The sequence below is a fragment of the Orycteropus afer genome, unplaced genomic scaffold, assembly GCF_000298275.1.
Source record: "Orycteropus afer afer isolate SDZICR_OR568_19922 unplaced genomic scaffold, OryAfe1.0 scaffold00125, whole genome shotgun sequence".
Lineage (NCBI taxonomy): Eukaryota > Metazoa > Chordata > Mammalia > Tubulidentata > Orycteropodidae > Orycteropus > Orycteropus afer.
This window is the reverse complement of record NW_006921712.1, coordinates 3,842,618-3,867,314: the sequence shown is the minus strand read 5'-3', so window position 1 is coordinate 3,867,314 and position 24,697 is coordinate 3,842,618. Positions and strand designations below refer to the sequence as shown.

The following is a 24,697-nucleotide window of genomic DNA, read 5'->3' as shown; positions in this document are numbered from 1 at the left end:
TGCAGATTGGATTAAGTAAGTCTAGGTGGAGCCTGGGGAGATCTGGTAGCATAGTGCCTAAGGCACTTGACTGCTAACCAGAAGGCTAGCGGTTCAAACTCACCAGCCACTCCTTGGAAGGAAGATGGGGCAATCTACTTCCATAGTGATACTGCCTTGTAAACCCAAGGAGGGGTCGCTATGAGTTGGGTCCGACTCGACGGCACATAACAACAACAACAGGTGGAGCCTGAGACTCTGCATTTCTTATAAGCTCCCAGGTGATACTTATGTTGCTGGTCCAGAATCAAAGCCTTAGAGATTATTCACAGAGGTGGAAACTGAGCTACAGAGAAGTGAAATCAAATCCTTTAGCTTTCTTTCACAAAGCCATTTCCCGAAACATTAGTAATTTTAACAAACAAAAAAACCAAACCCACTGCCATCAAGTGGATTCCAAGTCATAATGACCCCCACAGGGTTTCTAAGGCTATAAATCTTTACAGAAACAGATTGTCTTGTCTTTCTCTCATGAGCAGCTGGTGGGTTTGAACCACCAACATTTTGGTTAGCAGCCCAACACCACTAGAACTCCTTAATAATTTTAACAGCTATTCTTAAGGAAGGTTGGACAATCTACTTCCCAGTGTCACTACTTCCCAGTAGTGATACCGCCTCGGAAACCCAAGGAGGGGTCACTATGAGTCGGGTCCGACTCGACGGCACAGAACAACAACAACAATCTTAAAGCCAGTTGCTTGTGAGTCTCATTCAACGTGTATTAGAAACTGGCATCAAAGGTCCTAATATCCTGATGGTCCCAGCTATTAAGCCCGCTGCTTAATTCCTTCTCCCTACCATTACTTCAGGGAAAGAAGAATCAAAAAGGACCTTAATATCCTTATGCAGACATGCTGTGAGGGTACTGAAAATTGTTACAGAAATAAATCCATTAATATTGAAAGATATTTAAAACATGTTGTGACATAAAATAAGTCAATTACAAACATTATGTGTAGCATATCATTCATTTGTTAAAATATGTGCATGTGACACTGTATATCACACATCGTTAAGAGTAATTTTGTCTTGGGTAGGATAATGGACATAAAAAATTATTTTCCTGTGTTTGTATTTTGATTAAACTTTTTTCCTATGATTAACCTAGATCATTGTTTCCAATATTTTATTATGAAAAAATTTCAAACAGAAAATTTGAAAGGAAACTATAATAAACATTTCTGTCCCCATCACCTACATTTACCAGCTATTAATATTATATGCCTGCACTTTTTTCTCCAAAACCTTTTGAAAGTAAATTGTAGCCAGCACAACACTTCCCTTGCCTGTCTCAAGAACAAGGACATGATCCTGCTGAACCACAATGCCATTATCATTCTTAAGACATGAACAATAATTCTGTTGTTGTTGTTGTGTGCCGTCGAGCTGGACCTAACTCATAGCAACCCCTCCTTGGGTTTCCGAGGCGGTATCACTACAAAAGATTGCCCAATCTTCCTTCTGAGGAGTGGCTGGTGGATTTGAACTGCCAGCTTTCTGGTTAGCAGTCAAGTGCCTTAGGCGCTATGCTACCAGAGCTTTTAATAATTCTCTACTATCATCTAATTCTAGATTGTGTCTATGATATTAAAGAGTAAAAAAATGTAATTTTTAATATAAATGAATAAATTGGATAAAATTCTTGCATTCTTTCAGTCTCAAAAAAAGAAATAGAATGGTAGGCTATCATGCAACTTGATACACGGGCCATTGCATCTCTTACAAATCCATTTCAAGAGGTGCTTGTTTCTTTCCTCACTCCTATCCTGCCCGCTGTCTTTGATTTCAATTGCCAGCCAGCTAGGGAATGAAGAGGAGAGGCCAGGATACAGGAAGGAAATGGAAAGCAAAGGGAAATGGCATAAGATGGAGTGCTAAAAGATATTGTTCGAGTTCAGTCTTTTAAATGGGTACAGAAAGGAGAAATGACTGATGGCAGGCATATTAGCAAAGGCAATATGTAGAGAGTGGGATTTGAGAAGTATCTTGAAAAAGGCATACTTCATACTTCATTAACATTTTGCTAATCCTCCAGTGAACACATTTCTGCAGTCATGGTTTCACTGAAGCTGAGTGGAGGAAGCATCTTTGGTTTTGAAATGCAGATTTTCTATTTGTAAAACCCTATAACCTGGATTGATGAAAGCATTTAAAGAGCATTCTTTTAATCAAATTGTCACTGCAGAAATGTATAGAAGAGATGAATATATGCATTTGGTTTTTGTTTTGTTTTGTTTTGTTTTATCCTTCTTCAAATTGTAATTAAAAAGTCAATCAGTTTTATACAATTTGAAGTTTTAATTCCTAATCTTCATATTCTTCTTGAAATGTAATTCAACTGAAGCATTAATATAAAATCTTCAATGTATAATCTTTAACACAACATTATTAGAGGGGCAATATCTTGGTATTTATTTAATGTAGTGGAGAATTATTTTGTTGTTAGAATTATAAAGAGCATAAATTGAATATTGCTATGAAAAGATAATGAATGTCAAGGGATGTAGCTAATGATGTGATTGCTAATGGCAAGAGTATTTTGCTGTTCAGTCAGTGAGAATGATCCTAACTGATACCTATAATGTAAATAGCATCCTATAATTGCAAAGAATTGGAAATGAAAATTCAATTTATTCTTTTCCACTGTATTTCCCTAATTTTGTCACAGTTTGACATGTTTTCTTTCCAGAGCTACAGATAAGGACTCATGCTCATCAGAATGCAAATTTACAAAGAACTTGATATAACCCTTGCTTTTAATGCACAAAGAAATTTGATTAACTTCCTTGGCTCCTTTAATTTATTTTTCATGTGTCTTCTATAATTTCCAATTCTATCTAAATTTGCCATGAAGTACCCAGACCACATTTACACTATTTTTTATCCATAAATTTGAAGTGGATTTTTGTAGAATTTGCAGATAGTCTGAAATTATCATTTGAACATTTATTACCTCTCTGATCTCTTGGGATTTCTCTGTGACTAATTTTGTAAAGTCGGCAGGAAAAATCATTGCTTTCACAAATCTCCTCCTTTCAAGATCTGAAGTCTAATCATTTTCATGTTTACTGAGCACACATTTATCATTGAACTTCAATTTATCATTGCCATTTAGATTTTAGGAAGTGTAAAGACATCTCCATAAGCACTAAACATATTATGAAAAAGAAACCTGGTTGAATGGTTGCAATATATCAGCCTGATCCAGAGGGTCTGGACACAATTCCTGGGCTGTATCTTTTAAAAGAAGTCTTGATGCATTGGATGCTTCACCAAACTGCACGAACACATCACATACTTAAGGCTGATAACAACAAATGTTAACAAAGCAATTTGCTAAGGGTCATCACCATTCTTTCTGATTCTTAAATTTGTAATCTTCTATGTTGAACCAAGACATCTGGGTAACATTTAGACAGAGGTATAATTTCTTTTTGTTTCATGTGCTCCTCATCCCTTCCTATATTAGCATGCATTTAATTCTTTTGGGTTGGATGGTTAATGCTCTCAGCTAATATCCAAAAGGTTGGAGGTTTGAGTTTTACGAGGGGAGCCTTGAAAGAAAAGTGTAGTAATCTACTTCTAAAACATCAACCAGTGAAAACCCTATGGAACATGTTCTACTCTGACATACATATCGGGTCACCATTAGTTGGAGTCAAACCAACAGCAACTGGTTTACTGAATTTTTTTCTCCCATTCATTCTCAGGAACATTCTATTTGCCACCTGCTCCTCCTTGTGAGAATACATATAGCCACTAAAGACCTGTCCCTCATTCTAGAGAACATGGCATTTCAGCATAGTTGTTGTTGTGAATGTTTTGTGTTGTGGAATCTATTCCGACTCCTAATGACTCTATAGGAGAGAGTAGAACTGTCCCATGGTGTTTCCAAGGCTGTGATCTTTACAGAAGCAGATTGCCACTAGTGAGTTTGAACCAGGGCTCTTTTGCAACATGATAGATGGTACAAAACCCTGGTCTGTGAGACCAAACACTATAGATCTAATCCCAAATCCTGCAAAATTATCATCTGTGAATCTTGATGGTCTTTCACTCATTCTCTCTATAAAACAAGGACATTAGATGAGGAAATCACCAAAACCCCTCCTGGCTCTGCTAGTCTATTGTTGTATGAATCTGATCAGGTAAAAATTTATATTACTGGCTATTTTAGAAGGAGTTGATTTGGGGTAATATAACATACCAACACCTTTCAGGAGACTCTATCTATGTATTTGTTCCCTTTTCCAATTCCTCATAAAGTTCATATTTCAATGGAATTATTTTTTTGTTTGTTTGTTTCAGAAAATACATTAATTATTTGTTACACTTTATGACATTTACTCATTTGGTTTAACATAATTAATATGTTAAAAAAAATCCTAAAATACAAGTCTACTAATGTTTTGCAATCTCTCTAGACATTTTTTATTTCTTTATTAACAATATACATAACAATTTGCATACTCTAGGAGTCCACTAATAACCAAAGACTAGATGAGTTGTGGGATAACATCAAAGAGATCATACACAAAGAAAGCAACAGGTCACTAAAAAGACAGGAAAGAAAGAAAAGACCAAAATGGATGTCAAAAAGAGACTCTGAAACTTGCTCTTGAATGTACAGTAGCTAAAACAAATGGAAAAAAATGAGGTAAGAGAGCTGAACAGAAGATTTCAAAGGGCAGCTCAATAAGACAAAGAAAGGTATTATAAAGGAATATGCAAAGACCTGTAGTTAGAAAACCAAAAGGGAAGAGCTTGCTAAGCATTTCTCAACCTTGCTGAAGAAAAAATTCAAGCCCAGAGTGGCAATATTGAAGGATTCTGTGGGCAAAATATTGAACAATGCAGGAAGATCTCAAGAAGATGGGGGGAATAGAATCATGGTACCAAAAAAAATTAGTTGACTTTCAACCATTTCAGGAGGTGGGACATAATAAAGAACTGATGATGTTAAAGGAAAAAATCCAAGCTGCACTGAAGTCATTGGTGAAAAACAAAGTTCAAGGAACTGACAGAATACCCATTGATATGTTGAACAAAGGAATCCAATGCTGGAAGTGTTCACTTGTCTATATCAAAAAATTTGGAAGACAGCTACCTGGCCAACCAAGTGGAAGAGATTCATATTTGTGTCTATTCTAAAAGAATGCAAAGTTATAGAACAATATTATTAATGTCACAAGCAAGTAAAATTTTGAGAAGATAATTCAAAAATGGTTGTAGCAGTATATCAACAAGGAACTGCCAGAAATTCAAGCCGGATTCAAGCTGGAGAAGGATGTGGAATGATAGCCATCATTGCTGCTGTCAGATGGATCTTGGTTGAAAGCAGAGAACCAGAAAGATGTATTTATTGACTACACAAAGGCATTTGACTGTGTGGATCACAAGAAATTATGGATAACATTGAGAAGAATGGGGATTCCAGAACACTTAATTGTGCTCATGAGGAAACTGTACATAGACCAAGAGGCAGTCATTAGAACAAAGCAAGGGGACACTGTGGTTCAAAATCAGGAAAGGTGGCACCAGGTTGTTTATTTTCACCACATTCATTGAATCTGTATGCTTAGCAAATAATCCAAGAAACTAGACTACAGGTAGAAGAATGCAGCATCAGGATTGGAGGAAGACTCATTAACAATCTGCAATATACAAATAACACAATCTTACTTCCTGAAAGTGAAGAGGACTTGAAGCTTCTACTGATGAGGATTAAAGATTACAGCCTTCAGTATGGACTATACCTCAAAAAATGACAAAAAAGGAAAACAAAATTCTTATAACTGGACCAATAAGCAACTTCATGATAAATAGAGAAAATACTGAAGTTGTCAAGAATTTCATTTCACTTGGATCCAGAATCAATGCCTATGGAAGCAGTGGCCCAGAAATCAAATGACATACTGCATTGGGCAACTCTGCTCCAAAAACCCTCTTTGAAGTGTTAAAAAGCACAGATATCACTTTGAGGACTAATGTGCACCTGACCCAAGCCGTTGTGTTTTCAATCTCCTCATGTGCATGTGGAAGTTGGACAATGAATAAGAAAGACTGAAGAAGAATTGATGCCTTTGAATCGTGGTGTTGGAAAGAGTATTGAGTATACCATGGTCTACCAGAAGAATAAACAAATCTGATTTGGAAGAAGTACTACCAGAATGCTCCTTGGAAGCAAGGATGGTGAGACTTCCTCTCACGTGCTTTGGACATGTTAATGGGAGGGACCAGTCCCTGGAGAATGACATCATGCTTGGTAAAGTGGAGGGCTAACGAAAAAAGAGAAAGACCTTCAAGGAGATGGATTGAAACAGTGGTTTCAACAGTGTGCTCAAACATAGCAAGAGTTGTGAGGGTGATGCAAGACCAGGCAGTGTTTTGTTTTGTTGTACATAGAGTTCTGTTGTATACAGAGTACACACAGCACCTAACAATAATAACATGAGTCCCTAGGTACCATAGTTAAGTGTTGACTACCACACTGAAAGGATGACATTTTGAACCCACACAGTGGTCCCTTGGAAGAAAGGCCTGGCACTCTGCTTCTGAAAGATCACAACCTTGAAAATCATGTGGAGCACAGTTCTATTTTGCAACATAAAATGTTGACATGAGTCAAAATTAACAGCCTGGCAACTTTTTGTTTTTTTTAATCCATGCATTAATATGACATAACTTAAACCAGTGTCCCCAAGTAGTTTTCATTAGCTATAGAGGATTGGATGAATTTAGATTCATGCAGTCAGTTCAGTAAATTATGAAACTATAGTTTTTTGCAAAAATTATTTCATGTAATGGGGAATTTCAATATTCTTTTCTTTTTAAAAACATCTAAACTAATAACCCTGTATCTTTTCTTAAAATCTTAACTAGAATTGGAGGTCATCTTATCTTTGAAAAATTATTAGGGAAATATTTGAACTTGATTAATATTGTGCTATTTTATGTGCAAAACAGTAGATGAGATACATGTCAAGTGCTTTTTCATCTTTTTTCACATAAAGATAATCTTATCTGGGCACCTTAAAAGAATTATAAAAGTCACAATAACTATCAATGCATTCATCCTTTTGCCTTCGTTTTGAAAGATAAACACTGTAATCATTTTTTTTTTTAATTAAAAATGTTTTTACAATCTCTTTTTTCACTTTTTAATTGTGATTTGGGTGAAATTTTATAGAGAAAATTGGGTTTCAGTTCAACAGTTCATACACATTTTGTTTTGTGACATTCACTGCATTCTCTACAGTGTAACAGTACTCTTCCAACTTCCTGTGTTTACCATTTCCCTCAGTCCTTCTTTCCTATCCCTTCCTGCCTCTTTAACTTTATCCCTGAGCAAATGCTGCCCTTTTGTTCTAGTATAGTTGATTGTCCTCAGAAGGAAGGCTGGGCCATCTACTTCTGTAGTGATACTGCCTCAGAAACCCAAGGTGAGGTCATTATGAGTTGGATCCAACTAGATGGCCATGAGTTTGGTTTGCTTTTGTTTGTGTAATCTTAATACTGAAAATTTTCACTTGTTTGAAATCAAAAAGAAGGTAAGTTTATTTCTGCTTTAGAATTGATAGCAAAGTTTAAAGCAATGCAATTATATTTAGTGATTAAATAGAAATATAAAAAAGACACAGAACAAAAATTATTTTGATGGTATCTATGTTGTTGTTGGTTGCCATTGAGTTGGACCCGACTCGTAGCAACCCTTCCTTGGGTTTCCGAGGTGGTATCACTACAGAAGTAGATTGCCCAACCTTCCTTCTGAGGAGTGGCTGGAGGGTTTGAACCGCCAACCTCTGGTTAGCAGTCAAGTGCCTTAGGCACTATGCTACCAGAGTTCCTTGCTTATAGTTTAGTATTCAGTAGGTATTTATTGAATATATATATTCATGAAAGAGTCCAGAAGAAATTCCCATTGTTTCAAAAAGGTTTAAACTTGTTTAGGGAAATGCAACTGAGAAGTAGCAGAACTTCGATTTCCACTATATCTTGCTGAAGAAAAACATGTTTTCCAAATACCTAATAACAATTGCATAGTGCCTAAGGCACTTGACTGCTGACCAGACGGCTGGTGGTTCAAAGCCACCAGCCACTCCTAGGAAGGAAGATGGGGCAATCTACTTCCATAGTGATACTGCCTCGGAAACCCAAGGAGGGGTCACTGTGAGTCGGGTCCGACTCGACAGCACATAATAACAATAACAATAAGGCTAAAATTTTAATACTATATGTCATAAAATGAGGGAATCTTATTGTTGATTTGTCCCTAATACGTTATCAAATTCAATTACCCATATAGTACTTTTATGGTATTGTATACAGAATTTTCTTGAGTGCCACCAGTGAGAAAATAATCAATAACCATCTTGACCTTACTGCAGCATTGAAAGCTTTTAATTGCTAGATCATTCATTCTTAGTTTGAGAAGAAATTTGCCTCTTTCTAACTTTCACCTATTATTTCCCAATGGCTAAGGCACAATAACCTAAGTATAGATATTATTAGCTAAGGGCTTATCTCCGGACCCCGAATGGGTGTCCCAGCTGTGGTGGGATCAGGATGAAGTATCTAAATGATATACTCAATATTTTCTAAAGCAGCAGAAGAAAGTAGAAAATAAGTACAAAGATAGGACAGAAACATATAAAGCAGAAAGCTTCTAGTAAAATAACATTTTGATCTTACTAACTTTAGAAAGTATAGTGGAGAAGCACAATCTTTTACGTCAGACAGCTCTGATATTGAGCCCTGATTCCATAGCTATATTGTGTGACATTTGCAAGATACCAACGTTTCTAAGCCTCTGTTTCCTTGTTTTTTGAGTGGTGAAAATATCTACCTGTTACATTGTGGTAAGCATTAAATGAGGTGTGTAAAACACATAGTACCTGGCAAATAATAAGTGTTCAATAGTGGTGATTTAAAGGTTTCTAATTTTTAAAATAAATTATTCTTGGTAAAATTCTGACTAAATTAAAAGTACAAATTAAATATGGAAAATTATGATAAGGGAAGTATTGCTCTGTGTTATTTTATGAACATAGTAAAAACTAATGTCTTATACACACAAAGCAAAGCAAACCAAACCCACTGCCATTGAGTCGATTCTGACTCGTAGCAACCCAGCTGAGCTTCTAAGGCAGTAAATCTTTACGGAAGTAAATTGCCCAACTTCCTTCCACAGAGAGGCTGGTGGGTTTAAACTGCAACCTTCTGCTTAGTGGTCAGATGTCTTAGGCACTGCACCACCAGAGCTCCTTTATACACAAAAGGAGACCAGAATTTTACAATGTGTAAATTCAATGGTGCAAATTCAAATGATAATAGAATAAATTTTATAGACATTTAATAGGCTTAGATAGATAACTGCCATTGAATTGACTCCAACTCATGTTAACCTTATGCATAACAGAATGAACCATTGCCTGATCCTGCGTCATCCTTACTATTGCTCGGATGGGGTTAAGAACTGACAAATATTACTTCCTTCTGAATTTTTTTTCCTCTCTCTCCTCATCTTCATCAAAGGTCTTTTATTGAGTAATCACTGATAGAAAATGTATCGTGATTGTTCAATATGTAGGTCTTACAACATTTTCCATGCCTAGAGAGAATATACAACCAACATAGGCTGTACTAGTTAGCACACACAAAGATAGAGTTGATAATTTAAACTCCTCTTGGGCACAGACTTACTCAATTTACTTTTTCTGTGTTTTGTCTTTGTGAAAGACATCATAAATCCATATTACAATTAAAATGATTGCTCTAGGCTGAAACATATACTGACAAAGAGAAAAATGCTACAGAAAATGAGTAATTTTTAAATATCAGAATTATGAATAATCACTCCATTAAATGCACCCTAAGCAGATGGTAAATTTAAGCAAAGAGTATGTGAACAATTTGAATACTCTTACTCTGACATTTATCAGCCATGTGCAGAATTGTAGAAACAGAAGAGCTGAGAGGGCAGGTTCAAATGTAACACTTTCTCCAAAACACTAAATGTTTAGTAACAACTCATGTAAATGATACATGGAATTTGATGATTGAGAGAAATGTGTAAGCATATAATCAGTCATTTAAAGACACTATTCCCATTTCTTCATAGGTTAACACCGTAAGTCAGAACAGCTAAAAATTTTAATACTAAAATTATTTTCTCTGTTTTCTTGGATTCCAAGTCCATTGCACTCTGTAAGTTACAGTCACTATAATTTCACTGTCATACTTCCATGTCTAGGGTTACTGGCACACTCCATTATAGGAGTTATCTAGAAATGCAATGTCAGGGCTAGATTCCTAAGAACATTGTCTATCATTCCAAATTTCAGAATTTATAGTGATCTAATAAATGTATAAAGGAAAGCTTGGAAAAGAAGTACTTTAAGGAGAGTATGATTTGTCAAGTTAAGACATTCTGAAATATCTTTGAAGAATTCTATTTTGGTAATGACAAGTGCTAGTTCTAAATATTTTGCGATTATATTCTTGATAATCTCAGTCTATAAAAAAAGGAAAATTTATAAAAGTTCTCTTTTATAAATAAAAATAAATGAATTTATATTTATTTAAAAATCATGTACAATTTATAAAGAATGCTGTTTCTGAAAAAAATCTTTATGATCCATTTCTTCAGGTAAATGTAGGGAACTGGAGAATAAGGGAGCTGTCCCTTTCTACATAGAGAAGCAGAGACTTACTTGAACTATAAGGCATTTAGAGTAGATCTGCTTTCTGACACTGGCCAGGACAATTTCCATTTAACCTAATGACCAGAAAACTGTAGCCAGGTATTTTATACCTAAGTGGTTGAGTCTTTTATATATCAGCTTTTCTCTGGTCTAATGTCAAAGCAACTTTTTATGAATATGGGACAGTAGAAATTCTAGAAAACAATCAAAATACCCCACATTAAGACACTGCCAAGAGAATTGGCAAGTGGAATATGAGAAAAACTATATCGCCAAGAAAACCATTAGGATAATTGATCTCATATTCAATTCATTTAAAAAAATAAAATAAACTTTTTAATATTTCAGTGGTTGCTTTATAATTGTTTATTTTTTCTTAGAATTGAGGATGGCAGAAAGCATATTTATTTTTATTTTCTCAAATATCTAAGGAAGTTTTCTGCATTAATATTCACACTCACTTGTTTTTTCTTTTTCATTGAAAAATTACCAGTGTCTAAAAACATAGGGAAAAAAAAAAGTGTTCTTACTTTCTTCTGAGAGATCATTTTCCTCTGCTTCTCTTTCCATTTCTTTACACCAGCCTTCCATTCTCTTTGTCTCTGTGTGCAGAAGTTTCAAGAACCATGACCCATCCCTGCGGCATGGAGACATTCTTCCAGTTTCTACTGTGTCAATGGATGGCTCCAACCAAGGGTCAGGAGGGGGAAGGTTTGAAGTGTCAACTTGGGTCCTATAATCTTCTCTATAACTGAAGAGTCCCTGTGTCCGTACAGTTCTTACCGCTCCATACTGGGTAGGAGTGCTAGGTTCTGAGTGTCGCTGGAAGGATGAACCAAACTGGAGACCTTTGTCCTCCATGGTGATGTGTCCTGGGAAGCCCTCTAATTCTAAGTCTGCTTGGACAGCAGCGGTTACACTATTGGAACGTTTAAAACGTCCATGTCTAGAGAAGGAGGAAAAGAAGACAAAATGGTAGACTTTCTGAGATGCATTTAAATATGCAACAAAATCCTAAATATGCCTTCTGAAAGAAAAAGAAAGTTTTTATTATGTAACACTTTATGTATTTCATTCATGAAAGACTGCTTCATTTTACAAGTAATTAAACTTCAACATCTGCCTAGGTTTCAGTGTCTAAATGATGTCACCTTAAGATTTCAGTTTACTGAATAATGAGAGTAAATGTCTTCTATTAAACCACTGTCTTCAAATGGTTACCTTTCTTTCAGAAATGTGCTACAAGTTTATTCAACTTCATGTTGTATATATATAACATGATGTGTTATGTTACATTTTTATGTAAATAATATCTGTGTCATACTGAGTTTTAGTGACTCTATCACATTGTAGGGCATAAACATCCTTTCCTAGTTTAATAACTTAATATCATCCTCATTAACTTTTATGCAAAATGTTGTTGTTGTTGTTAGATGCCATCAAGTTGGTTCTAACTCACAGCAACTTTAGGTACCAGAGAATGAAACACTGCCAGGTCCTGCCCCATCCTCATTGTTGGCAGTCACTCTGTCCATCTATCTAGTTCAAGGTCAAAATAAAAAATGAACCCAAATTCTGTCTTCAGCAGGTGTTTTTTTTTTTTTTTTTTTTAAACATTCTCATTGTATGTATTTGAGTATAACCTATTTCCACATAGACAATTAATGAAATGATTGGCGGGAAACAAGCCTATAATTGCAGACCAGATATTGCTAGATGAAAACTCTGAGTGTATGTGAGTTGAGAGGATAGAGTGTGTGTATGTGTCTGTGTGTGTATGTCTGCACATCCGAAGTTTACTGTAGATATGTTTTGGCTACTCACCAACTGAATCCACAGATGGCAAACAGCTGTGAGAACAGCTGGTTAATGAATTTGCCACTTATTTCCTTTGCTGGAGGCAAAGGGGATGACAACGAACTACTGATCAGGATGGAGGGCAACAAGCCCAGTTTCCCAGGTGCAAAAGATGTCCAGTTTCTGAAAAGTCTACTTGGAAAATTCATGGGAGTCATTAATTTGTGGTCTGAATTTCTTTGCAGTCAAAATCTTTACAGATCAGGTTCTAAAACCTTCTGCTATAAGGAATACTATTCTGCACTTTACCTACAAGATGCTTATTGATGTTCAATATGTAATGTGCTCATTAAAATTTGTTTTTATTACATTTATAAGATACTGTATATTATTTAAAACATAAAATAAAATTATTATCCTGCCCTTGTTGTAAAAATAACATTACTTTAAAGGACATGATTTTACAGTTTATAGTTTAAGGTAGTTCTTTTATGAGTGAAACAATTTCATGGCATATCTAAGGTCTTGAACTTCTTTCGTTCTCTTTCACTTTCTGACTTTCTTTTTACTTTTAACATTATCAGGTGAGAAAACATACATTACCCTCAGCCCATTCTTTTATCCATTTCCTTTGGATAAAAAACTCTGACTTTCAGAGCTGTCAGCCACTCTGCATTCAGAAGTAGTAAATTAGAAAGAATTATTCCCTTGCCTCTTGGAAAAACAAGACATAGGTGAATGTTAATTCATACTTGAACGATAGAAATTGAAAAGCATAAATATATGACCCTGTTTCCACAAATGGCATGAATTATTGATGGCCAATGTGATCTAGAGTCTTGCAATCAGGTTTTTAACAAACAGCTCTCACTTGGGAAACATATATTTTGAAGAGGGGTGAGTTACCGCTTTTCATCTTCTACTTGCACGCCAACAGAGTGATATTCCCGTAGGCCTCGGCTCTCCGTGTCAGAATCTGTAGCTGTTTCCACCTAATTCAACACAAAACATCTTATTTTAGGACTGAAATGTGGGGCCTGGACAAGGGACTATTTTTTTTTGTTGTTGTTGTTCATTTGCTGTAATTAATTATGCACTTGTTTAATCAATGCAGAGATGCACTTGACCCAGTAAAATTACAAAGAAAGGGATATGTAATTCATGTTTGTGTAATTAGGTTGCTACTGTGCTTCACCAAATTTTACATAACTACTTGAACTCAATGTGGCATTCTGTCTTTTAAATGTATGCAAGTAAAGTGACTTAGTTCATCTCAGGCAAGAAACCGTCTCTGGACTGCATTATTATAGGACTTAAAAGTGCTTATCACATCCTACAGTGAAGAAACTAAGTACAGCATGAACCAAACATGGCTAACAAAAACAAATAAGCAATTTAATAGAATTATACTGATGGCTGCATCCACATACAAAAAGACAGCATTTAAGCATTTTATCCAAAACATTAAGACAATCTCTCCATCAACATTTAGCTGTCTCACATTTGCTAACAGTACTGTGTCAGCAGGGTGATGTCGGATCACAGTATCATGTTTCGGACAGACAATCTTTAGTGTAGCTGTATTTGACCAAAAGTTCCCCCGCAGCCATGAAGCATTTTAATGATCATCAGCAGTGTAAACTTATCACATGATGGAATTCTAATATAGTAAATTTTCTAAAAGAAAATCCCATAAAAACAAAAACTCTCAATATGAATAGTCTGTGAAACCAAAAGTTAGTTAAATCATAAATATTCCATGGTACTCAACTGTCGTTTTCTTTTTGCACAAAAATATTACCATCGTATCAAAAGGATTTCTGACCTCTATTCAAAATATAATAACCTACTTGTGAAACAGTTTCCTTTTTAAAAAAATATTAGTGATTACTAGAAGGATGAGTACAAACCATTGAACAAATAATTATGTTACTGAATTCTCCGAGTTTTGAGAGAAAAGCTGTACTTTATAAATTTAATTATAATTTGTGATTGACCTAAGGCTAAGTCTATGAAAACCAAGGATGAACTGAAGTTGTGATTCACAGAAGTGATAATAATAATAATAATAGTAATTGTAACTAGTATTTATTTTATGCTTACCATGCACCAGATACTGTGCTAAGAACATTACTCAAGTAATCCTCACAACAATCCTCACAACAGTTGAGGAACCAAGGAAGTTAAGTAACTTGCCCAAGGGCACACAGTTTGTTCTTGGCAGAGCTAGGATTCAATCCCAGATCTTCTGAAAACAGAGCCTGTGCTCATCATTACTAGCCATGGGAAATGATCAGATACACCAATTTTTTAAATTGGTATAATTCTGAAGACTTGCAGAGAAGTTGTACCTAATTTGTATACATTTTTTAAAGATGGAGCAAGAAACAGACTGACTACAGGAGGAAGAAATTTTTGAGTGAAAATCCTAACTTTACCATTAATCACCATTCCTCATTCTAATTTTAAATAAGTGATGGCTTTATTAAATTTTCCCTTGCTTGACATGGAGATTATTATTATAATTATTTACACAAAATGATCATAATAAAAAAAATACATATATTCACAGGTACATATATTCATATAAGTGACTAAAAACACATACAACAAAAAATATAACAGAAGAATTTTTTTTTCCCTTTCTCTAGTTCCCAAATTTTATTGAAAAAAATTATGCTATTTTTGTAGTGAGTTAGAAAAATACAGCTTTTGCAGTCAGTCAGATTCTGCCCACTTACTGACTGTATGACTCTTAGGTAAGTTTCTTAAATTTTGTTGAGTATTAGCTTTTTTGACTCAGAAATGAAGGTGACGTCAAATATCTTATTTGACTAATGTAAAATTCTCTTTACAAAGCCCATTCATGTAAGCTTGTCCACAAAAATTTTATGTTTTCTCCTCACAAATTATAGGATGATCAGATGAATGAATTATATATATATATATATATATATACACACACACACATACACACGGGAACTCTGGTAGCATAGTGCCTAAGGCACTTGACTGCTAACCAGAAGGCTGGCAGTTCAAACCCACCAGCCACTCCTCAGAAGGAAGGTTGGGCAACCTACTTCCATAGTGACACTGCCTTGGAAACCCAAGGAGGGGTCCCTATGAGTTGGGTCCAACTCGACAGCACACAACAACAACATATATATGCACACATATAAACCAAAAAAAAACAAACTCACTGCCATGGAGTCAATTCCAATTCATGGTGACCCCCATTGGGTTTCCAAGTCTGTAAATCTTTATAAAAGTAGATTACCCCATCTTCCTTCCATCGAGCGGCTGGTTTAAACCACTGACCTTCTGGTTAGTGGTCAGATGCCTTATTCACTATGCCATCAGAGCTCCTACATATATATATACACACACATATATATATTTATATATATACATATATGTATATATATAAATTAAAATAATATATATTTGATAAATTTTATAGATGTTAATAGTGGTTGCCATGTGAATCCTTTTTTTTATTAAGTTCACTAATGTTGGAAGGTGAAAGTTTGAGAGGGGATATAATGAGATCATATATGGCCAGCATTATTATTATTATTTTACTTTGTGCTTTGTCAACACCATTTTATCTATTTCAGCAATACTGGGGGTAGAGATTGAGAGTAGAGATAGAAAAAAAAAAAAAGCAAGTTTAAGATAAAATAAACCAAAAACACCAAACTGCCTTTGAGTTGATTCTAACTCACAGTGACCATACAGTACAGAGCAGAATATCCCATAGGGTTTCCAAAGTTGTAAGTTTTTATGGAAGCAGACTGCCTCATCCTTCTCCCTTAGAGCAGCTAGTGGATTTGAATTGATCTTTTGATTAGCAGCCAAATGACTTAGCCACTGTGTCACCAGAGCTACATAAGACAAAGAAAAGAAACAGTGGAAATTCTGGACTCCAAATTAAAAATGAAAAAAACTTTGAAAAATGTATATATATATTTATTTTAAAAGATTTACTAGCTAGCTATTCTAGGTGTTGAGGAGAAAAAAAAAGATGAATCAGCAAAATCACAGTATTTCAGGTGAAATTATCAGCTGCCCTGCCCCACAGTAGAAAGTTGAGGCAGTCTGCCTCCTTAAAGATTTATCGTCTTGGATAAATGCCCTATGGGGCAGTGCTACTCTGTCCTAGAGGGTTGTTATCAGTCAGAATAGTCAGAATCAACTTGACAGCCATGGGTTTTTAGATTTGAGATGTAAAAACTGTATTTGAAGGGCTTATTGATTAATGGGTAAGATAGACACATAAACTGATAATGTGCTTTCATAGAGGATTGCTGAGGTACTGTGGGAAGGCAGAAGACTGACTTAAGTCTTCCTAGGGCAAGGAGCTCTGGTAGTGTAGTGCCTAAGGCACTTGACTACTAACCAGAAGGCTGGCAGTTCAAACCCACCAGCCACTCCTCGGAAGAAAGATAGGGCAATCTATTTCCGTGGTGATACTGCCTCGGAAATCCAAGGAGGGGTCGCTATAAGTCGGGGTAACTTGATGGCATATAACAACAACAGAGCAGTGTCACCAGTGATTTAATCTGAGCCTTCTGTCATAGAGTGTGATGGAGGACATTCTTAAGCATGACCTGTTTAAGAAGCAAGGAGTTTACTATGGCTGATGTGTGTGTGTGTGTGTGTGTGTGTGTGTGTTGTGTAGTACTGATGAGAGATGAGGCTGAAGAGATAGGCCCTTATGTGTCTTGTTTCCACATCTGGTGGCTTGACCTAAGTTTTCAGTGAAAGACAACCTCAATTCAGCCTCAGACTAAGCCCCAGCCTTTTCACTGACCGTGAAAGAATGAATCTGGTGCTGTTGGTGGGAGCTATTGACCAGTAATATTCTGTTAGATATCATATCAGAAACTGTGCTCTTTTATTGCTTTGTGTTCAAAACTTTACACATTGCAATGCAGGTATATTACTTTTGATACAAAGCCATTTTATTTTCCTCAGGGACCTCTTATAAGTCAAAGAGTCAAATATGATTTGAAATCCTGCTGTTATCAAATGCATATAAAGTTATAGCATAAGCAAGTATAACAAGCAGAATGGTGGAAGGCCTGGTTAAAACATGAAATGGCTTAGGGCTAATGAGACAGAATTTATGGATTAGTGGTAAACATTTTCATCTCAGTGGAGGGCATGTGAAATGATTAATAACAAGGGCTTTCATATGTTGTGCCCCTTTATTCTCATAAAGGAGAATGATAGTGAAATAATAGATCATTAATAATAATGGTCTTTGTCTCCATTTTACAGATGGGGCTACTAAGTCAGATGGAATTGAAGGACTCCTGACTAAGAAACCGGGACTCCCTTCCATTAAACTATAGTATCTGGGAGCAGGACAATTTCAAGAGTTGTACAACACACACACATACACACAAGAAAATTAAAATCTCTGCAATAACAAACAACAAACAGATAAAAACAAATGAATGGACACAAAAGTAATAGTTAAATGTTACCATCAGAATGAAGAAAAGTAAGGTGGGCCAGATTACTGATTCCAGGTCAGATGACCTATTTAAGGACACCCAGAATGATGTTAGCAAATTATTTCAGGCTCCTTATGCTAGGATTGGAGTCCCTGCTGATGCAAACAGTTTATGAGATAGGCTGCTAACTGTTCACTTGAAGATTGAGTTCACCTACAGGCACCTGGGAAGAAAGGTCTGGTGAATATTTTTGAAAAATCATCCATCACAGCCCTATGAAGTACATTTCTACTCTGCCACATATGAGTCTCCATGAGTTGAAATCTATTCAACAGCAGCGGGATTGGCTATCCTAGGACTAAGTGGTGAGCTCTAAGGCTTCTGTGTGTTTCTTCACTGGAGGGTCTCTGGCCTGTAAGTCCAGAGGCTCTGATGGGACCTGTTTTCATGTCCTGCTGTACAGTGCTAGTCTCACAAGCAGGAACTTCCAGAGATGTGAGAAACATAGGTAACTAGCAGCTTGCTTCTAGTTTAAACTGCACAGAGAGGGAGGACTGGACCCAAAAGTGAGGGTTGAAATTAGATCCAGTCACTGGGCTATCACATTAGATGGAGCCCAGCATTTGTAAATCAAATCCTGAAGAAATCAGTTGTACAGTGTCAAAAGATGTACTGTAAACTTAGGGAGTTATAAACTCATAAATCAGTGATTCATTTAGGGTGTGAGCTCTACAGAAGTTTCATTCAGCAGTGTGAACTGTATTCAGAAGTAAGAACAATACTGGTAAATTAGTGGAAATTAATGAGTGATCAGGAGAAAATTAGTCCCATTAGTTGCTAGTTTGAATATACAAAATGCTAGCCGTCTTCCTTTTACAAAAGCTGTAGGACAGAGCAACACATATCCAGCTTCCGAAACAGAAGGAGAGATTGCGTTTTCATTCTGAAAGTCCATGGAATGAGAATCAGTTCTGGCTCACTGAGGGCACAGAACCATTGTGCCATTTTATTTCTCTTCTTTGGGAAGCAGAACAGTTTGGGCTTTGGGATTAGATTTACCTGGGTTTCCATTCTAGTTGTGTGTGTATTTATTGTCTATGTACCCTTAGGCAAACTTACCCTTCCTGGGCCTCAGCTTCCCCAGCCATAAATTAGGCAAAATAACAAATAGCACATAGGGTTATTATGAGTATTAAGCAAGCATGTAGTGGAGAGCCAGAGGCACAGCAAAAATGTCCACAGATTTTTTTTTTTTAATTACTATTATTATTTTACTTTGTGCCTTGTCAACACTAGACTTATCTTTAGCCATTCCTCTAATGCCTTTTAGGTGTCTAGGGATAGTCTTTTCATTTGTTTAAATATTCATTTCATTCTGTTTCTTTGTTCTTCATTCTTTGGTTTGCCTTCCTAAACACATCTATCTTTAATTTTGTTGCCTATTTTCTTTATCTTGATTCTTGAGTTTCTTTGATTATATTTTCCTTTGGCTTCTTGATTAACTACTTGTGACAATTACTAGGTTAAAAGCTCTCATAGTATTGTGCATTTTTTACTGCCATAAAAGACAGCTGAATTAGCTAACACTTGTATCCTTGTATTCACATTTATCTTCAGCCAACCACTCATCCAGTCATTCATTCATTCACTCACTTGTTCAACATTTATCAAGCACTCACTATGTGTCAGGCACTGTGCTAGGTGTTGGGGATATCAAGATGCATAAGGTATAGTCCCAGTCTTCACAGAACACACAATTTGGGAGATAGTATCAAGAAAGGGTTCTTAGTGTGGTTAATACATGATCTGTGTTTTAGAAGATGAAATGGTGGGGTGGATATGGAGAGGAAATTATACTTTAGGCAGAAAGAACTTGAACAAAGACATGGGAGCTAAAAACAGAGTGGAGTAAGAGAGAAAAAAAGCTGTTAGGAGAAAGCTGAAGGCAGGAAGTGGTGGCATAATTTATCATTATGATAATATGATTTAGTGGATTTTAAAATTATCTTCCCACTACCTTCAGAAAAAGTCATGTATTCAGATGTTTACCCTCTCATTTGCTTGTTTATTGCTGAGTTGGGCAGTCTAGAAAATGCTTGTGGAAGGTGGCAGGTGAGAAAATTAAAAAGTGGCACAATCGCTTTAGAGATTTGAAATAGACCTAGTGAATTTTGAGGACTTCCCAAGTCTCTATTATCACCATGACTTTGGAGCCAGAGAGATCTGCATAGGAATTCTGGCTTTCCAAATTACTACCTCTACAACCTCAGCCAGTCCCTTGGTTGCAGGAAAGCTACTTAACCTTTCTGAGCACCATCATTCTCATCATCTAAGTGGGACTAATTACACATCATTGGGTACAATGCAATAATATGAAAGCACCTAGCATAGTGCCTGGCATATAGAATCAGGACAGAGAGAAGTGACAAGAGCAGTTGTATGAATAATCCAAAAAAGGTAGATAAAATAAAATTCATGCGTATTTGGCTTTGGAGTATATTTTGGTACTTACATCTGACCTTGGGTATGGCTGATGCTCTGGGAATTCAGAATCCTAAACAAAACAATGAAGCCACACTGTGGAGACCTGGTTCAGAGGACCTATAAAAGCGGGCACTCTTCCCACCCTGCTCCTCCAGACAGTACTTTGCTCCAAATCCCCATCATATCCAGGACATAGTATCACCTCTCACAATAATGCCAAGCACAAGACATGGCTCTGTTAGCTAGAGTTCTACTTGACCTCTTCCCTGGGTGAGGCTCAGTGGTGATTAAAGCATTCTGATTTTATAAACTTCTGGCTGGACACAGGCTAAATGGAGGAGTTAAGGAAGCAAGAGGAGAACCATCTCAGCAAAGAACTTTATTAACAAACCTGGTTAATTACATCAATAAGATCTGGAAGGGAAGATTCACCTGAGCTGAATTAAAAGATTTGGTTGCTATAAAGAAAACTGCTGGTGCTGCCCCTTGATTGGACGTATTTGAACAAGGGTGAAGTGACCTGAAATACTGCTCCTATTTCTTAGAACAGTACCTTACATTTTACCTACACTTAAAATTGACTTGTGTTATGAAAAATACTCAAAGTTATCATCCATTCAAAGGCAGAGAGAATGTACCACCAAGTCTGTATGCTGGCTCAATGTTTTGGGGCCTAAAGTGACTGGAGGTCTGAAAATAGGGAAAACAGTATTTGTGGACTCAAGGGACCATCTAAGGAATACCCTGCCATCTGGACAGGGCGCCTCTTAGTGATCCATGCTTTAAGCAACTGTCAGCATGTTTTCAGTGTTGTACAAAGCAACCTTTTCTTTTCCTTTCTCCTTTTTATTCCTGGTGCCTTTTCCCTCAGTTTACTGTTTGATGGTGAGACTGAAAAGCTTTTGCTAAACTGAACTTTAACAAAAAAATCACCCTTCTTAAGCATCAGAATAACCTTATCTCTATGCTCTCCAAACAGCCATTTGCCTCTAGGAAATGCAGAAGTGAGGATATTCTCCAGGCTAACAGGGGAAGCAACATGAGCAGGTGGATCTCCCTTAGCTCTGCAAATGGATTCACACTGGGATTGTTTCACCCACCTATTTCACTTGCGGCTTTGTAACATGAAAGGACAACCTTTCTCTAATGTTTCACTGCCCTGCGGAGGATTACAATTAATACTAAGAAGCCAGGGCTATTAGATTTGTAGAGCTACTGAAGCCAAATGTCTCAGTCTATGCTATTTACAGAACCAGGTGGAGCAAGTCACCACAGATACATGTTAATGATAGGCTACCTGAATCCCTATAGAGGAACGGCGGCTCTTGAGGAACTCTTCGGCTTTTGACACTAAAATTGCCTTGTCACTGGTCCGCGTTGAGCTGCTCTGGCTTTCAGAGGCATGTCGCTGAGCTGCGGCAGTTTCTAGGGCAAGATTCATGGCCTTGTTACTGTCCAGACTGTCGGTAGAGTTGTAGAGGCCTCGGCCATCCTGTGGCCATGGGGAAATCCTTTGAGTCCGGCTGTCGTGATAGGCATCCTGGGTTGACTCAGTACTGCTCTGGGCTGTCACTGAAATCAGTGGCTTGGAGGTGGTCCGAGGAGGTACCGGTGGGGGTGTTTTTTTGTAATTTGTATATGGTACAGCTGTAAGAAGAAAAAAGTAAATAAAAGCTCCAAGTTAGTAAGTATATATTGCCCCCATAAGAGTCTGGCCTGCAACTTAAACATGTTCAGAACCTTGGAGCATATTTCTGGGTACCTAGCCTATTCTGGGGGCAAAATTTTATGCACAGAGATATTTTACATGGAGCAAACCATCATAAAAACTCCTAAAATTTCAGCAATAGAGACACAATTCAGTAACTAATGATTCAGCAGGACAGAATGCAGCTATACTATAATTTTTATGAAACTCATAGTATATGGGCAATGCTCATTTTATAATGCTAAATTAAAAACACACAGGATACTACATTATAAATACACTAAGGTAGAATATATTTTTAAACAAAGCCTGTGAATATAAAAATGATTGTTGTTGTTGTTTGCCGTCGAGTCAGCCCCGACTCATAGCGACTCCTCCTTGGGTTTCCGAGGCAGTATCACTACGGAAGTAGGATTGCCCAACCTTCCTTCCGAGGAGTGGCTGGTGGGTTTGAACCGCCAGCCTTCTGGTGAGCAGTCAAGTGCCTTAGGCCCTATGCTACCAGAGCTCCCATAAAAATGATTAGAAGTACGTAAAGAGGTTAATCATGCTTATCTTAGGGTGGCAATATGGCTGATTATTTTCTCTTCTACTTGCCTGTATTTTCTAAAACTGTTTATAATGAGTATTATTTTTATAATTGAAAAAATATACAATATTAGAAAATTATTTGCTTCTCATAGTACAGACTATTAGGTTGAAGTTGTAGGAAATCAATTGAAAAAAAGACATGAGGATTATAGATCTATCCTGGACACAGATAGTCTTCAGCCATTTTCACCCTCCTGCCAAGCCTGCAGAGCCCTGGTGGCACACTGGTTAAGCACTTAGCTGCTAATCAAAAGGTCAGTGGCTTGAAGCCATCAGTCCTGTGGTAGTAGTCTGTTTTGTAAAGATTGACAGCTTTGAGAGCTCAAATGGCTTAGTACCTAAGGCATTTGACTGCTAACCAGAAAGCTGGAGGTTCAAATCCACCAGCCACCCCTTGGAAGGAAGATTAAGCAATCTACTGCCATAGAGATACTGCCTCGGGAACTCAAGGAGGGGTCACTATGAGTTGAATTGACTCGACCGTAGTGAGTTTTTTTTTTTTTTTTAATACAGCTTTGGAAACCCTATGGGGCAGTTCTACTCTGTCCTATAGGGTTACTATAAGTTGGAATTGAATGAAGGCAGTGGGTTTCCTTTGGTTTGGCTAAGCCTACGTGGCATATGAGTTTTACACATACTGACTTTACAATAATCAACTAAATAAAAATAAATGCATTTGGAGATGAGAATTATATTAAGTATCTTTTAAAAACTAAACCAAACTCACTGCCTCAAGTCTGTTCCAACTCATAGGGACCCCTCCTTGGGTTTCCGAGGTGGTCTCTATGGAAATAATAGCTTGTTCAGTCTTCCTTCCAAGGAGTGGCCGGTGCATTTGAAACACCAGACTTCTAGTTAGCAGTCAAATGCCTTAAGCACTACACCACCAGAGCTCCCTAAGTATCTTTTAGAAGCTACCAAAAAGACATTAGGCCTATTTGCCGGGGCTCAAGGTACTCCTTATTTTTATAGCAAAGACTTAATACTCTCTTCTGATATGAATTGGTCTTCTATTACAATTGATTATTTTTCTCTATCTTGAAAGAACTGATAAAGTGCCTCTTAAACTGCATCCAGACTTTTCATTGCAATACAAAACCAACACATCCTTGTACACAGCCTGCAGAAGTGTAAGGGTTGTTTGTTATAGTGACAAGACATGCACATAAGCATCTTCTGGAGAGTCTTTTGCATCCTCTGTGAAGACAGACTGAACAAAAATGCTCTTTCAGAACTTTCAGAAACTGTGCCCTGAGAATTACCATGCTGCTTTTGCATCTGGAAATTCATCATTTTTCAGGGCTTTATTTGTGTAGATGTCAGGGTACTTTCTAACCCCTCACCCTCTTCTTCAACTATTTAAAAATCTGTCTGAATGGATTTTTCTAATAAATACATTTTCAAACGTTACCCCAAATAAACAATGACAAAGCTAATTGAGTTTATCAGGTCAAGATGTTTTACTGTAAGCAACTGGGACCTTAAAAGCCATCTGGATGCAATGATGGGTCTCTTCTCATCCAGTGCAAAGAAGAATGAAGAAAACCAAAGATTCATGGAAATAATTAGTCCTAGAGACTGGTACATAATGCAATCTGCAGCCCATATGACTATGAGACCAGAAGAACTAGATGGTGCCCAGCTACCAATGTTAACCACTCGGTGGGGGATCTATGTAGGAGACCCTGGATAGAGAGGGAGAACAATGTGGAACAAAACTCAAAAGCATTTGGGAGAAAAAAAAGGGGGACCAGGTTTGCTGGTCTGATAGAGCCTGGTGGAACCACTGAGACTATGGCCCCTAGCTGCCCTTTAGGTCTAGAATTGAACCCACACCTGTGGCTTCCAGGCAAGCAAAAGATAGGCATAGGAGTTGAACACTTACCTGAGGTAAATACACTCCTTGGAGAGAA

At 36.9% G+C, this 24,697-nt stretch overlaps 1 protein-coding gene across 1 annotated transcript in view; it reads right to left on the bottom strand.

Annotated features, from left to right (window-relative positions):
* Nucleotides 1-24,697, bottom strand: part of DLGAP2 (DLG associated protein 2) — a 353,749-nt gene that overhangs the window by 11,779 nt on the left and 317,273 nt on the right. Inside the window, exons 6-9 of the mRNA XM_007944427.2 lie at nucleotides 21,783-22,132; nucleotides 20,514-20,555; nucleotides 13,446-13,531; nucleotides 11,273-11,688 (exon numbers count right to left, since the gene is read on the bottom strand). Coding sequence (XP_007942618.1) covers nucleotides 11,273-11,688; nucleotides 13,446-13,531; nucleotides 20,514-20,555; nucleotides 21,783-22,132 — 894 coding nt within the window. The remainder of the gene's footprint in view (nucleotides 1-11,272; nucleotides 11,689-13,445; nucleotides 13,532-20,513; nucleotides 20,556-21,782; nucleotides 22,133-24,697) is intronic.